This window comes from Haematobia irritans, chromosome 4 (assembly GCF_050003625.1).
Source record: "Haematobia irritans isolate KBUSLIRL chromosome 4, ASM5000362v1, whole genome shotgun sequence".
Classification (NCBI taxonomy): domain Eukaryota; kingdom Metazoa; phylum Arthropoda; class Insecta; order Diptera; family Muscidae; genus Haematobia; species Haematobia irritans.
This window is the reverse complement of record NC_134400.1, coordinates 542507-555114: the sequence shown is the minus strand read 5'-3', so window position 1 is coordinate 555114 and position 12608 is coordinate 542507. Positions and strand designations below refer to the sequence as shown.

Genomic DNA, 12608 nt, shown 5'->3' with positions numbered 1-12608 from the left:
TGTTTAAAATTTTCACAAGTGTTTTTTTGGCAAGTGTATGGCCTGAAAGAGAATGCCAAATGAATTTCTCGCCCGGCCGAAATCATGCCAATTTGTTTATATTTTGTATTTCTCCTTTTATGTCGTTGTGGAAAATTCCCATAAATGCTAATGTTTACCTTAACTTCTGTTCTCCAAATATTAGCAAAAGATGGACAACGAATAGCAAAATCAAAAGGCTTAAATCCATTGCCACTTAACGACTTCCACTTTCTAACACTGAAAATCAATGAATTTCTCATTTAGACTATTGCCGCATAGGCGATTACAATTGTTTCAACTTCGAATAGTATTACTTCGACCAGATCTTTTGGGAACTTTTATACATGAAGAGAAACGAATTCACTTCCTTATTTATTGGTCATATATTGGACACAAACCCGATTCGGAGAAACGAATATTTTATTCTCACATGTTACCACAAGATGGCTTGATTGGCAAATTTTGTTCAATTAAAAATCATTTAGTCCTTTCTGCTGTGGCTCAGAAAATCAAGAAGGTATATTTTTAACTGAGCCGTTATCAAATTAAGGTTTTGGAAAGTCATTTCCATTTAATCATCGTTTATCCAGAAATAAATTTATTATCTTAGACTCATTATAATTTTTCGGTATTTCTCTTTCAATTTCGAGCAATGAATAATGTCTCCACTACTATTCACGTAACACACACATACACCGGCACATTACCAGAGAATATAATTAGCACATAGCCTGGTGTTAAATGATCACACGATTTCAAACAATTAACATTTATTAGTTTTGCAAACATCATTGGCGATTGGTACTGTGGTGGCTCTCTAAAGTCTAAACTTTCTACAGTTCCATCAATTAATCAATCGAAGTGTACATCAACGACACATTCCTCCAGATGAATCTAACGATCTGTAGTTAGGTACCTTAGACAGGGGCGGGGTGAGGTGTCCTTGTACTTGAGAAAATTTCCTAAAATCATGGACCTCTTTCTATTAAAAACAAATATCTTGATCGCCGTAATTGTATGAATCGCTACAAAATATGCACTCGCAAAGACTCTTCGTGAGCGAGTTCTTAAATGTGTACCCAGTATTGATATTTCGTCATTAGCATTTCGTTGAGTTCCAATGCGAATGTAAACAAACATGAGTGGCGAACTGTTTAGCAGCGCCATTATTATCAATGATGCGGGGATTGGTGTAAACAACACAAAATAAAAATAATTAAAGAAACAACAACTGAAGAATCATTCCGTCGGATACATGGGTAAAAGGGACATCTGAGGGATATAAGAGGAACATGATCGAAAAGAGAGAATGAGAGCAACCCAATCATAGAGCGAGAGAGTGTGTGAGAAGCAAATAGCCGACAAGCAACAGACGATACAAACAATTTACTATTGGCAAGAGACTGCGCCAAAAATAAACATATTGGTCGGTCGACTGCTGAAATGGAATGAAAATGTGGCATATTTTAAACGAGCTCAAGAAATAAATGACGCCAGAGCTAAAGGCGATTTACGCTGGCGATGCTAACTTGACGGAAGTAAAAAAACTACAACACATAACAATCAAACTGACTGGCATATAAGACGGAATACATACACCACATATGCTATTGTGGTTGCGATACAGAGCCACTGTTCAATTATGAATCGCCGACTATCGGAAATAGGCCTAGAATAACAAGTTTCCTGCACAGAACTTGAAGAAAAAGTCATCATGATTTTAGTAGATCGCCGAAGTCGAAAAGTCGACATTGGCTTAAGATGCAAATATTTCTATAGTAATTCTCAGAGTATCTGTACGAATCAGACGAAATGAAATTGGGGCTTAACGAATGAGCTGTGGTTTATTTTTCTGTTCGGACCATTATCAAAAAAGTACTTGAACAACCTATTCTGTAATCTAATAGACTATATAAAACATTGAACTTATATATAATATATTCGGAAAATATATATCTCTATATTAGAGGTGTGCACGTGACACGAAATTTTCGTGACTTACGCGTGAGTCGTTGTTGTTGTGGTAACAATTTTTAATGTAGTTTCATCCATTTTGTTCTATGCTTGTGTAGTCCAGCTGGTAGCCAGATCAAGGAACTCTGCGACAAGGATGGGGTGTGTTCAGAGTGATCTGGTAGTGAGACGGGTAGGCTTAGCTGGGCTAGCAAAAAGGTGACGAGTGTCATGTGGCACTTGATTACAGATGGGACACATGTCAGCTACGCTGCTATCAATCACTGATAAGTATGAATTGAGGCGGCTGCACTTGCCTGATCTTAGTTGGGCCAAAACTACCCTTGTCTGCCGTGGGAGGTCTCTCTCCTCCGGTGCTATGGGCGGCGGTCGGAGGAAAGGATTAACCTTGTAGCTTCTCACCGCTTCAGCTACAGTATCCTCATGAATCCTGTTTAGACATGTCTGGTATGCTACCTTATCTAGAGGCTCTCTTTTGTAACGCTGGATCTCGGGCTCTAGAAGGTGAAGATCAACCCTTACATTCCTGGGTGGAGGTTGTCTATCCACAAGATGGTGATTCGGATGACAACTTCGATGGCAACCCAAGAGGTACTGCTTTGACAACATGTAGTTGAGTCGACGCACTGGGATGATCTTGGTCTCCGCATAAAGGTGATCCAGGGGTGTACTGCGGAGACATCCTGTTGCGGTTCTAAGGGCAGCGTTCTGACAGGTCTGTATGTTATTCCACTGCGTATCGCTCGTTTGAGGTGTCCACACTGGCGCTGCATAGTTTACCACTGACCGGCCAATTGCCTTATATGTAGTTAATAAGGTTTCTTTGTCCGCACCCCAAGTGCTGCTGGCAAGCGACTTGAGAACCTTGTTTCTACCGCGGAGCTTATCACAAATTGCAGTGGCATGGGCGGACGAATTATAAAGGCTGTCGAATGTGACCCGAGAATCTTGGGGTAATTTGTTGTCGGAATTGTTTCTCCATCGACTCTGACATTTAACAGCCTGCGTACTTCCGTCCATGTAGTGAATAGTGTAGCTGAAGATTTGGTGGGAGATATCCACAAATTTCTTGCAGTGAAATAACTGGTAAGATCAGCGAGGTAGACATTTAATCGATCGCAAATGTCATCAACAATGGGCCCGGATGCCATGATTGTGCAATCGTCCGCATAAGACACAATCTCGACGCCGTCAGGAGGGGGTGGAATCGAGGACAGGTAGAGGTTAAACAGTGCCGGAGATATCACCCCGCCCTGGGGAACTCCCTGTTTAACTCTACGGGGTTTTGACTTCTTGTCCCTGAATTCCACGTACGACTGGCGTCCACACATATAATTCAGAACCCGCGACATTTTCGTGCGTGACTGTGTATGACTACAAATTTTCTTTTCGTGAGTGCGCGTGAGACCTACCAACCAATATCGTGAGTGAGTGTGCGTGAGCAGGATTTTTCCATTGTGAGTGTGCGTGAGCGTGAATGAGATAGTACTCAATTGCACACCTATACTCTATATGTGACAAGACAGATTCGAAATTAAATGGCAAATAGAATCCAAGGGAATTATGAGGGTTAAGGGTTTTTGCCAAATTTTGACTATAATTTACGTCCTCAATAAGTCATAACTACAAACAACAAAATTTCACGAAAATTTTTCCAATTAAAATTTTAATTGGTTTTTAAAAAATATTCAATTAAAAATTTAATTGATTCAACAAATTTTTTAATTGAAACAAAATCAATCACAAAAATAATAGTATCAATTAATTTTTTAATTGGATCAATTAACTTTTTAATTGACCTTCAATTAATTTTTTAATTGATACTATCATTTCTGTGATTGAAGACATTTCAATTAAAAATTAATTGGATCAATTAATTTCGATATTGAATCAAAAAAATTTTTTTGTGTGTAGAGGACGTTGTAGATATATGTTACGATATAGTCCATTATCGAAAACAAATTTTTGTCAAATATCAAATGTTGAAGGCCTTGCTTGATTACTTCGATATGATGCCAACAGAACGACTAATGTACACCCAGTTATATTCATGTTTCGCAAAAACTATTTCTTAATGATATCCCTTGAACATACATATTATGAGCCACATTGTTTCAGATTTAGATATAGCCCCCATATATAGCTTCAAAATATATGACCATAAAAAAACAACTACAAACTAGCTGCGAACATAGGAAGACGTATTTTGAGACATATTTTTGTTTATTGAAAATAAATGTTGATCTACACGGTTAATCCTGTTCTCGGACTCGTCAATAACAACTGGAGAATTAAGTCGTAGCTGTTATGGCTTACTTATAGCTCCCTTTTATGATCTAGATGTAGCTACCAGATTTTAACGTTAATTTAGAGGAGCTGGTGTAGAGCATAATGAGACAAAGAAACACAAATATGGTACAAATATTTTCTGCAGTTATGTCAAAGACAGACTAATTTTTTGTTGAGGAATAAAGACTTTGTTGACTTCATATCTAAGGGTGATTATTCAAAGTCATTTACCACTGACCGAAACAATCATTTTTCCAACCAAAAAAGGCTCAAATAATTTTTTTCAGCATAAATTTTCCACTGCTAAATAAGACTATAACGAATTATGAAAGATGTTTTTAATACAAAAGGCATCAATCAAGAATAATATGCGTTCATACTGTATGGGGAAAAGCTCTATACTCTATGTTGTACTCTGACCAATATAATACAGTGTGCTTATTTCCCGAAATTTCGCCAGCAGATTCAATGTATCGTATATTATCTCAAAGTTTTGGCATATGCATACGTCTAACCAGAAAGGCAATGTGTCGTTTCTATTCTTATCATCTCCCAATATGTACAGCAATTAGATTTCCTCAGTTCTCACTTGCCCGCTAATAGCTACATATATGATAAGCTTAAACAACAGAATGAAAATATATATATGTATATAAATCTTTATACTACCGATATATGTATGTGTGCATATTGTAGGTGTACGCGTGACAAGCAATTTCTTAGATCTCATGCGTTGAGCCAAGTAAATCAGATAATTGTGAGTGAGAAAGCCCATTGCAATTTTATTTTAGTTTTAGCTCAATGATCCCCTCATATAAATCAAGTCACAACGGCATAATGCGGCTTGTTATAACACCTGGAGAAGTTAATTGTAAAGGTGGGTATTAAGTTCGAGTTTAGCCGCTAAAATCGTCATTTTTTCACGATTACTTTTCTTTAATAATCCATTTTAAGGAATACAAACTTTGTGAAAATTTGCTTTGGGATATTCCCCATCAAGTTATAATGAAATCTGCAACAAATATGTATAATTGTATGGCTTTTTTTACTGATTTAGTTTTCACTTTAGTGAAATTTAGCGGCTAAACTCGAACTTAATACTCACCTTAATGCAGAAATATATACAACAGTATTAATATCACGGGGAAAAAATTATAGTAGTTGTACAAATTTTTTGTTTGTATTATGGCGCAATGACACTGTCTTTTGGGCGAAAATACACTGAGGGAAAATGTTGTGTGACACCAAATTCCCCGTATTAACTTTAGTTTCATATTGCAAAATCGCGTTATTGCGTTAAAACAATCATTTTTTCACGGTTACATTTTTTTAATATTTCATTTTAGAGGAAAAGACATTTTTAATTGTTGCTTTGGATCATTTCCAATCAAGTTATACTAAAATTTGGCAAATGTTATGATTTTATTCTGTTTTACAGATTTATTTTCGATTTTAGCGGCTAAACTCGAACAACCTAAAGGATGTAATCAGTTTTTTTTTTTTGAGGTGGTCATTAGTGAATAGAAAATACGCTATATTTTAAGTTCTTCTTCTATAAAGGTAAGTATTAAGTTCGAGTTTAGCCGCTATAATCGTCATTTTTTCACGGTCACTTTTCTTTATTAATCCATTTTAAGCAATACAAACTTTGTGAAAATTTGCTTTGGGCTATTCCCCATCAAGTTATAATAAAATTTGCAACAAATATGCAATTATGCCTTTTTTGCTGATTTAGTTTTCACTTTAAGGTGGGTACTATGTTCGGTTTTCGAGTTGAAAACCACTTTATTTTCGCGATTACTTTTCCTCAAATAATCAAAATTATAAATGAAAACAAACTTATTCCTGTAAAGTGTTATCGAAATCTAGAGAAAGAAGAAACAGCGCATCAATTGAGTTAATTTATCTGCTTTATATTGAACTGTTTTAATAAAGTAACCACGAAAATTTCAACGCGAAAAGCGAACATAGTACTTACCTTTAGCGGCTAAACTCGAACTGAATCTTAAAGGCAAAAACGGAAGCTCTGAAAATTTGAATGGCGTTTAAGGTCTTGATATTGAAATTTTTATGTTCCAGTAGTTTCGATCCATTGGACCCATGACTGGTGATGAAAAGAGGATCGCTTACGAAGAAGTCAAGTGAAAACGGTCGTGTTCCGAACGCGGTAAGCGAAGAAAAACTAGAATGATGTTTATCTCTCAATCAAGATTGAATCAACCAATCACAAAACTCGATCTAGCGGAACCCGCACTTATCGGACTTATACAGCGCGAGTTGCAGATAAATAAAGTCAACTATTGGAAAATAACGGTTCTCTTTCATAGCACCTAATCGAATTGTGGTTCTGCATTATTGAGTGGTGTTCCTAAAAAAAGACTTTGATCCATTTGATCCATTGTGACAATATTAGCGAGCTGTAAATTGGGATACATTCAAAAATGTGCCAAAAGTTTTGCGAAAAACAAATTAGATGAACAAACAGAGGAAGGGGCCGTGGAAATAGAACACGATGTCAAGCACTTCAGAGCCCCTACGTATGTAAAAGAACTTCCAGAATTATTTTTTATGCCGTCATAATTTTTAGTCAATGTCCCCAATCTACAACAAAAAAACTTTTTCCTGTTTCGGTAAAATCCCTTCTCTTGCCATCGGTTAGTACATGGAGGTGTTATGGCTATATTTGTGAATATCGGACTATAAATCGGATTAAAAATCCATCAAGCAGCGAACCACAAATAGATGAACACACATAGAGACAGGGGGGAAAGCCAACTTTGGATATAGAACTAATATTTCCGGTAGGCACATTGTCAAGCAGATCAAAGTTAATAAATCTACAACAAACACCTTTCCCCGTTTTCGGAAAAAAATCTCCTAATCTTGCAACACTGCTCAGGAGAAGAAAATATATGACGTTTTAATTAAGTTAGAGCTGTAGATTTTTTATTTCAACACACATTCTATATCTTCGTTGTTGTACTTACTTGGGGACCAAGTGGTGTTTCAAGATACGGGATACACTCAACACTTTTTGGTAATATAATTTAAATTGTTAGCACTTTTTTCCACAAGTTTATCTTCTATTTATTCCATATGGCATATAAACTTGGAAATAGTAATATTTTTTTCACGATCACACTGCCCGTTTACGTTGTTTTCTTCTACACCATATGTCAAGTACTCTTTACTCTCTCAATCCAGAGAGCATACTCTCAATATATCAAAATGTAAAACCAGCAGATCTATAACTTTTTTGTGTTGTCTTATCTGTTGTTTGATGTATATAACATATAATACGAAAGGAAAGAGTACACGTTTCGATCCGTTTTCAGTAGGTACACCAATTTCCCATTACTTTTTCCAATATTACGGCAGGTTTATTTCTAGCACTACACAATCAGGGAATCTATAAAATTCAAATCAACCGACAAACGCGAATTCAGTTTTCCCGACGGAAACCAACAAAAAAAAATTGCGCCCACGACGTCCACTCTCTCCAAAAGTAGAATTTCATTTCATGTCATCGAAGAGCGCATTCATTTATTTGCTATACATTCATCGATTGTAATCGATTTTCCTACAATCGAAGTGGAGTTGGTAACGATAATCGAACACAATGAACGAAAATAAAAGAAGTACATCTCAAACAATTAAATAAAATTAAAATAAATAATTTTCGGGTTTTTGCAAGATATAAACAAAACATATAACTATAATATATAAATAATCACAAAAAAGATATGAAAACATACAAATCTACATTTACCATGTACATTTCTTAGTTTAACTGTCAATAAATTGCTTTGAATATGGTCATATATGTTTACGCATAGAAAAAAATTGGGAATATGTAAAAACACTTCGCATGATAAGGTGAGTACTAAAGGTGAGTACTACGTTCGGGTTTTTCACCAAAACACTAAATTAAAAGTACAAATATATTTATGAAGACGATTATATTTTGTTCGAGTCTTGCCAAATAATGGATGGAAAAGATGCAAGGAATTGATTGCAAATAATTTTATATTTCTAAATTAGTTAATTAAAAAAAGTAACCGAGAAAACAAGCTGGTTTTCAGCTTAAAAACTGAACATAATACTCAGCTTAAGTTCGAGTTTAGCCGCTAAAGGTAAGTACTATGTTTGCTTTTCGCGTTGAAATTTTCGTGGTTACTTTATTAAAACATTCCAATATAAAGCAGATAAATTAACTCAATTGATGCGATGTTTCTTGTTTTTCTAGATTTCGACAAGACTTTACAGGAATAAGTTTGTTTTCATTTATAATTTCGATTATTTAAGGAAAAGTAATCGCGAAAATAAAGTGAGTTTCAACTCGAAAACCGAACATAGTACCCACCTTAAAGTGAAAATTAAATCAGCAAAAAAAAGGCATAAAATTATACATATATGTTGCAAATTTTATTATAACTTGATGGGGAATAGGCCAAAGCAAATTCCATAGAATGGATTAGTAAAGAAAAGTAATTGTGAACAAATTACGATTTTAGCGTCTAAACTCGAACTTAATACCCACCTATAGGATGGAGTTAGGTTTTTATTTTTTAATTTTTCATGGTTATTTTTCTTTAATAATTTATTTTAAAGAAAATAATATTTTTCAATTTTTGATTATGACAATTCCTCACCAAATAACAAATTTGTCTAGTAAACTTATAATTTTGGTCAAAAATGGCTTTAATTCAGGTTTCGAAAACAGCGTACGAAAACAAACAAAACAAAACGTTTCCAATTGTTTCGTTTCGTACAATCCACATGTCCAAAACGAAACAAAACGAAAACCTGACATAACGGCACTTGCCTTTCGTTTTGTATTGTTTTTGTTCGTGAATGGAAACCAAACCTAAACTGAAAAGTACTGTGGTGCTTAGTAAAATATAGGAAACAAAACGGTACACATTAAATGCAAACGTTTCGCAAACGTTTGCTCATTCGTTAAGTTCTTACAAGAAGAAAAATCTTGAATTTTATTTTTATACCCCTCACCACTACTGTGGCATATTGTATAATAAGTTTGTGCATTTGTATGTAACGCTTTGGTAACGATTGGTCTCAGAAAAGTCTGAAACCAATCGTTTAGTATACCGATCGTCTTAGAATGAAATTCTGAGTCGATTTAGCGATGTCCGTCTGTATACCCGTCCGTCTGACTGTATATGTAATTTTGTGTGCAAAGTACAGCTCGCAATTTAAGTCGGGTCGTTCTCAAATTTGGCACAGAATTTCACTTTGGCTCAAAAACAATCGCTATTGATTTTGAAAAAAAATCGGTTCATATTTAGATATAGCTGCCATATATATTTTTCACCGATCTGGTCATAATTGACGTATTTATCATCGTCTTTTCTCCCATATATAGAATTCGCCCAATTTGGATTAGTATGACTACAGAGGCAAAAGTTTTACTCTGATTTACGTGAAATTTTGCAGAGGGAGTAAAATTAACATTCTAACTACGCTTGCAAAGTTTTGTTTAAGTCGGTTCAGATTTTGATATATCTCCCGAATATATCTTTCGACCGATTTAGACGTTTTACCCCTATTTACTTGAAACTTTGCATAGGGAGTAAAATTAATGTTCTGGATATGCATGCGTATTTTGGTTGAAATCGGTTCAGATTTTGATATAGCTCCCGTACATGTAACTTTTAAAGAATTTCTGTTCACATTCTTCTTCTGTTCACATTCTTATCAGGGTGCGTATTTTTATGATGACGCTCCAAATTACCGGCATGCCCACATAAAGTTTTATGGCAGTCTTCATTGTTACATATAAATGTTTTATTTTGATTGTCATACTCAAATAGTTGTCGTAATATATCATTTTTTGGACGCGGCATGATCGTACGAAGACACGGAGTACACTGATTTCACGTATTGGTTATGTCCCGTTGTTGTCATCGTTTCGCTCAGCAAACGTTTGCAAACGTTTTATTGCCGTTTCGTACCGAACGAAACAACAAAACGACACAAATCCAAAGAGCATTAAAGCAATCGTTCCGTTTCGTCTCTTTTGCTTTTGAAATGTTTGTTGTTTTGTTTGTGACTACGTACAAAACGATTGACGAAACTCGAAAAGTTTGTGACTTTAAATGATACGTACCTCAATCGTTTCGTTTGTTTTCGTACACTGTTCGAAAATATTTTCTCAATTTTTGGCACATTTCCCATCGCAATTGACTATTGTTATAGTGCTACTTATATATAAGTTTGTTTTCATTTATAATTGTGATTATCTGAGGAAAAGTAATCGCGAAAATAAAGTGGTTTTCAACTCGAAAACCGAACATAGTACCCATCTTTAAGGTGGGTACTAAGTTCGAGTTTAGCCGCTAAAATCAAAACTAAATCTGCAGATTACAATTATTTCTTCTTGTTGCAAGTTTTATTATATCTTGATGGGGAATGATCCAATGCAAATATTAAAAATGTTTGTTTTCGGTGAAATGAAATATTAAAGAAAAATAACCGTGAAAAAATGGCCAATTTAGCGCGGCAATGCCAACTTAATACAGACCTTTACTTATTTTGTACGCGAACGGAGCCATTACGTGACTACGGCACAAAAATTGAAATTGTTCAAAACAGTAGCAAAAAATGTACCGTACACTAAGTTTTTACCATCTTTCATCTTTCTTGCAGATGTTTGATTTTGATGTATGAGGAGGTCAGTAAAACACAAGTTCGATTAAAAACTAGTAAAGATGGGCAAAGGATTTAACAATTATATGTGCAAGAAATTTTTCCATCCCGCATCGAGGGACAACTTGAAACGGGTAAATATCAAGTCAATCATTGTAGCTAAACACTTGGAATATTAATGGGCTTTTGGTTGCGCATTCTAGGTATGGATGGCTGAGCAGCAGGCTGAGGCTTACAAGAAAAAACAGGAAGAGCTCAGAACTCAATATGAGAAGGAACAAAATCTACATGAAAACAAGGCTATGATTAGCAAAGAGAGCAAGGATAGGTTGAGCGTAAACTTTATGTATGAACCACCACCTGGTGTACGAAAAGAAAGAGAAAAGGATGACGCCGAGCCGGAATACAAGTTTGAGTGGCAACGTAAATATAATGCCCCTCGTGAATCTTACTGTAAAGGTGATGCCGAAATACGTGACCAGCCATTTGGTATTCAAGTTAGGAATGTACGTTGCATCAAGTGTCATAAATGGGGCCACATAAACACAGATAAGGAATGTACCATGTATCACGTATCCATGAGCGAAGCTCGCAAATTACACTCTGAGTCTGAAGCTAATGATATTATGACAAAAACGGCATTGGAGGAACAGATGAAGGGCGATGGTTTAATCATGAAACGTTCTGCAATGGAATTGCAAAATACCAGCAATCAAAGGCATACACTTCTACCCAGTGATCCCGAAGAAGATGGAAAAGGTCCAGATACTGATCTAAATCCAGAGAAGACATTTCTGAAGTCTCTAAGTAAAGAGCAGAAGCTAAAGTTGCTAAAGAAATTGGAAAAAATCGAAAAGCTTAAAAAAGGCAAGGACAAAAAAAGCAAAAAATCTAAGAAAAAGAGAAGGAATGATGATGAAAAAAAGGGTAAGAAGAAGAGGTCGAAGAAGAGTGACTCTTCCACAAGTGAGGACTCAAGTTCCAATTCAGAGCAAGAGAGCAAAAGTAGATCCCATCGTAAGGATATTCATTCCAATAATACAAAACGAAATCAGGAGCATTCAAGCGATCAAAATGAACAGAGATATAGAAGACGAAGTACATCCTCGTCAAGTGATGCGTCCCCAACCAGACGCGGAAGAAGGATGCGTAAACAATCAAATCATGAAAGGATTATAGAGAGACGTTCGTGTTCAAAAGATTCCAGGAATTACAGAAAAGATGAGTATCGCCATGATAGACGAAGGAGTAGATCAAGATCCCATAACCAAACCAAGGATAGCCATCGCCACAGACGTTAAAACTTTTAACAATTTTATATTATTTTTATATATGTAATGAATATATTATATAAGAAATAAATTAGTGTATTATTTTCTTACATTAATCGCAGAACACAGAATATAGTGGCGTTTGCTTGAAACCAACCATATTACACTTTTTTCAAATTCATTCATTAACGAGGATAAATATACCATGTCATTCATGTCTTATCAACATTTCAATGCAGCCAAATCGGGGTTTTAGATGATAATCATCCCATGATTTGATAAGTTCAATTTCATAATGATTGTCAACGAGAACTTCGTGCTCTACATATGTGAAAAAATGCCGAATAATGACCACTACAAAAGGCGAGTTCGTGAAATAAACATCCG

The 12608-nt window shown here is 35.4% G+C and overlaps 2 protein-coding genes across 2 annotated transcripts in view; one reads left to right on the top strand and one right to left on the bottom strand.

Annotated features, from left to right (window-relative positions):
- The window catches only part of LOC142233323 (receptor-type guanylate cyclase Gyc76C-like), a 37973-nt gene extending 30664 nt beyond the window's left edge, over positions 1-7309 (bottom strand). The window contains exon 1 of the mRNA XM_075304222.1: positions 7272-7309. The gene's annotated coding sequence lies outside the window, so the exon portion shown is untranslated. The remainder of the gene's footprint in view (positions 1-7271) is intronic.
- A 3618-nt stretch (positions 7310-10927) lies between these two features.
- Positions 10928-12382, top strand: LOC142233213 (corepressor interacting with RBPJ 1). Its single transcript, XM_075304058.1, has 2 exons — positions 10928-11084; positions 11154-12382. The coding sequence occupies exons 1-2, from the start codon at positions 11013-11015 to the stop codon at positions 12249-12251; spliced, it is 1170 nt and encodes a 389-aa protein (XP_075160173.1). The 5' UTR covers positions 10928-11012; the 3' UTR covers positions 12252-12382.
- Positions 12383-12608: the final 226 nt, after the last annotated feature.

Bases quoted from the DNA above. Each gene is read 5' to 3' on its own strand.
- LOC142233213 (XM_075304058.1), top strand. From the start codon at position 11,013: ATGGGCAAAGGATTTAACAATTATATGTGCAAGAAATTTTTCCATCCC. The intron at 11,085-11,153 runs GTAAATATCAAG...TGCGCATTCTAG, and splicing joins CGAGGGACAACTTGAAACGG to GTATGGATGGCTGAGCAGCA.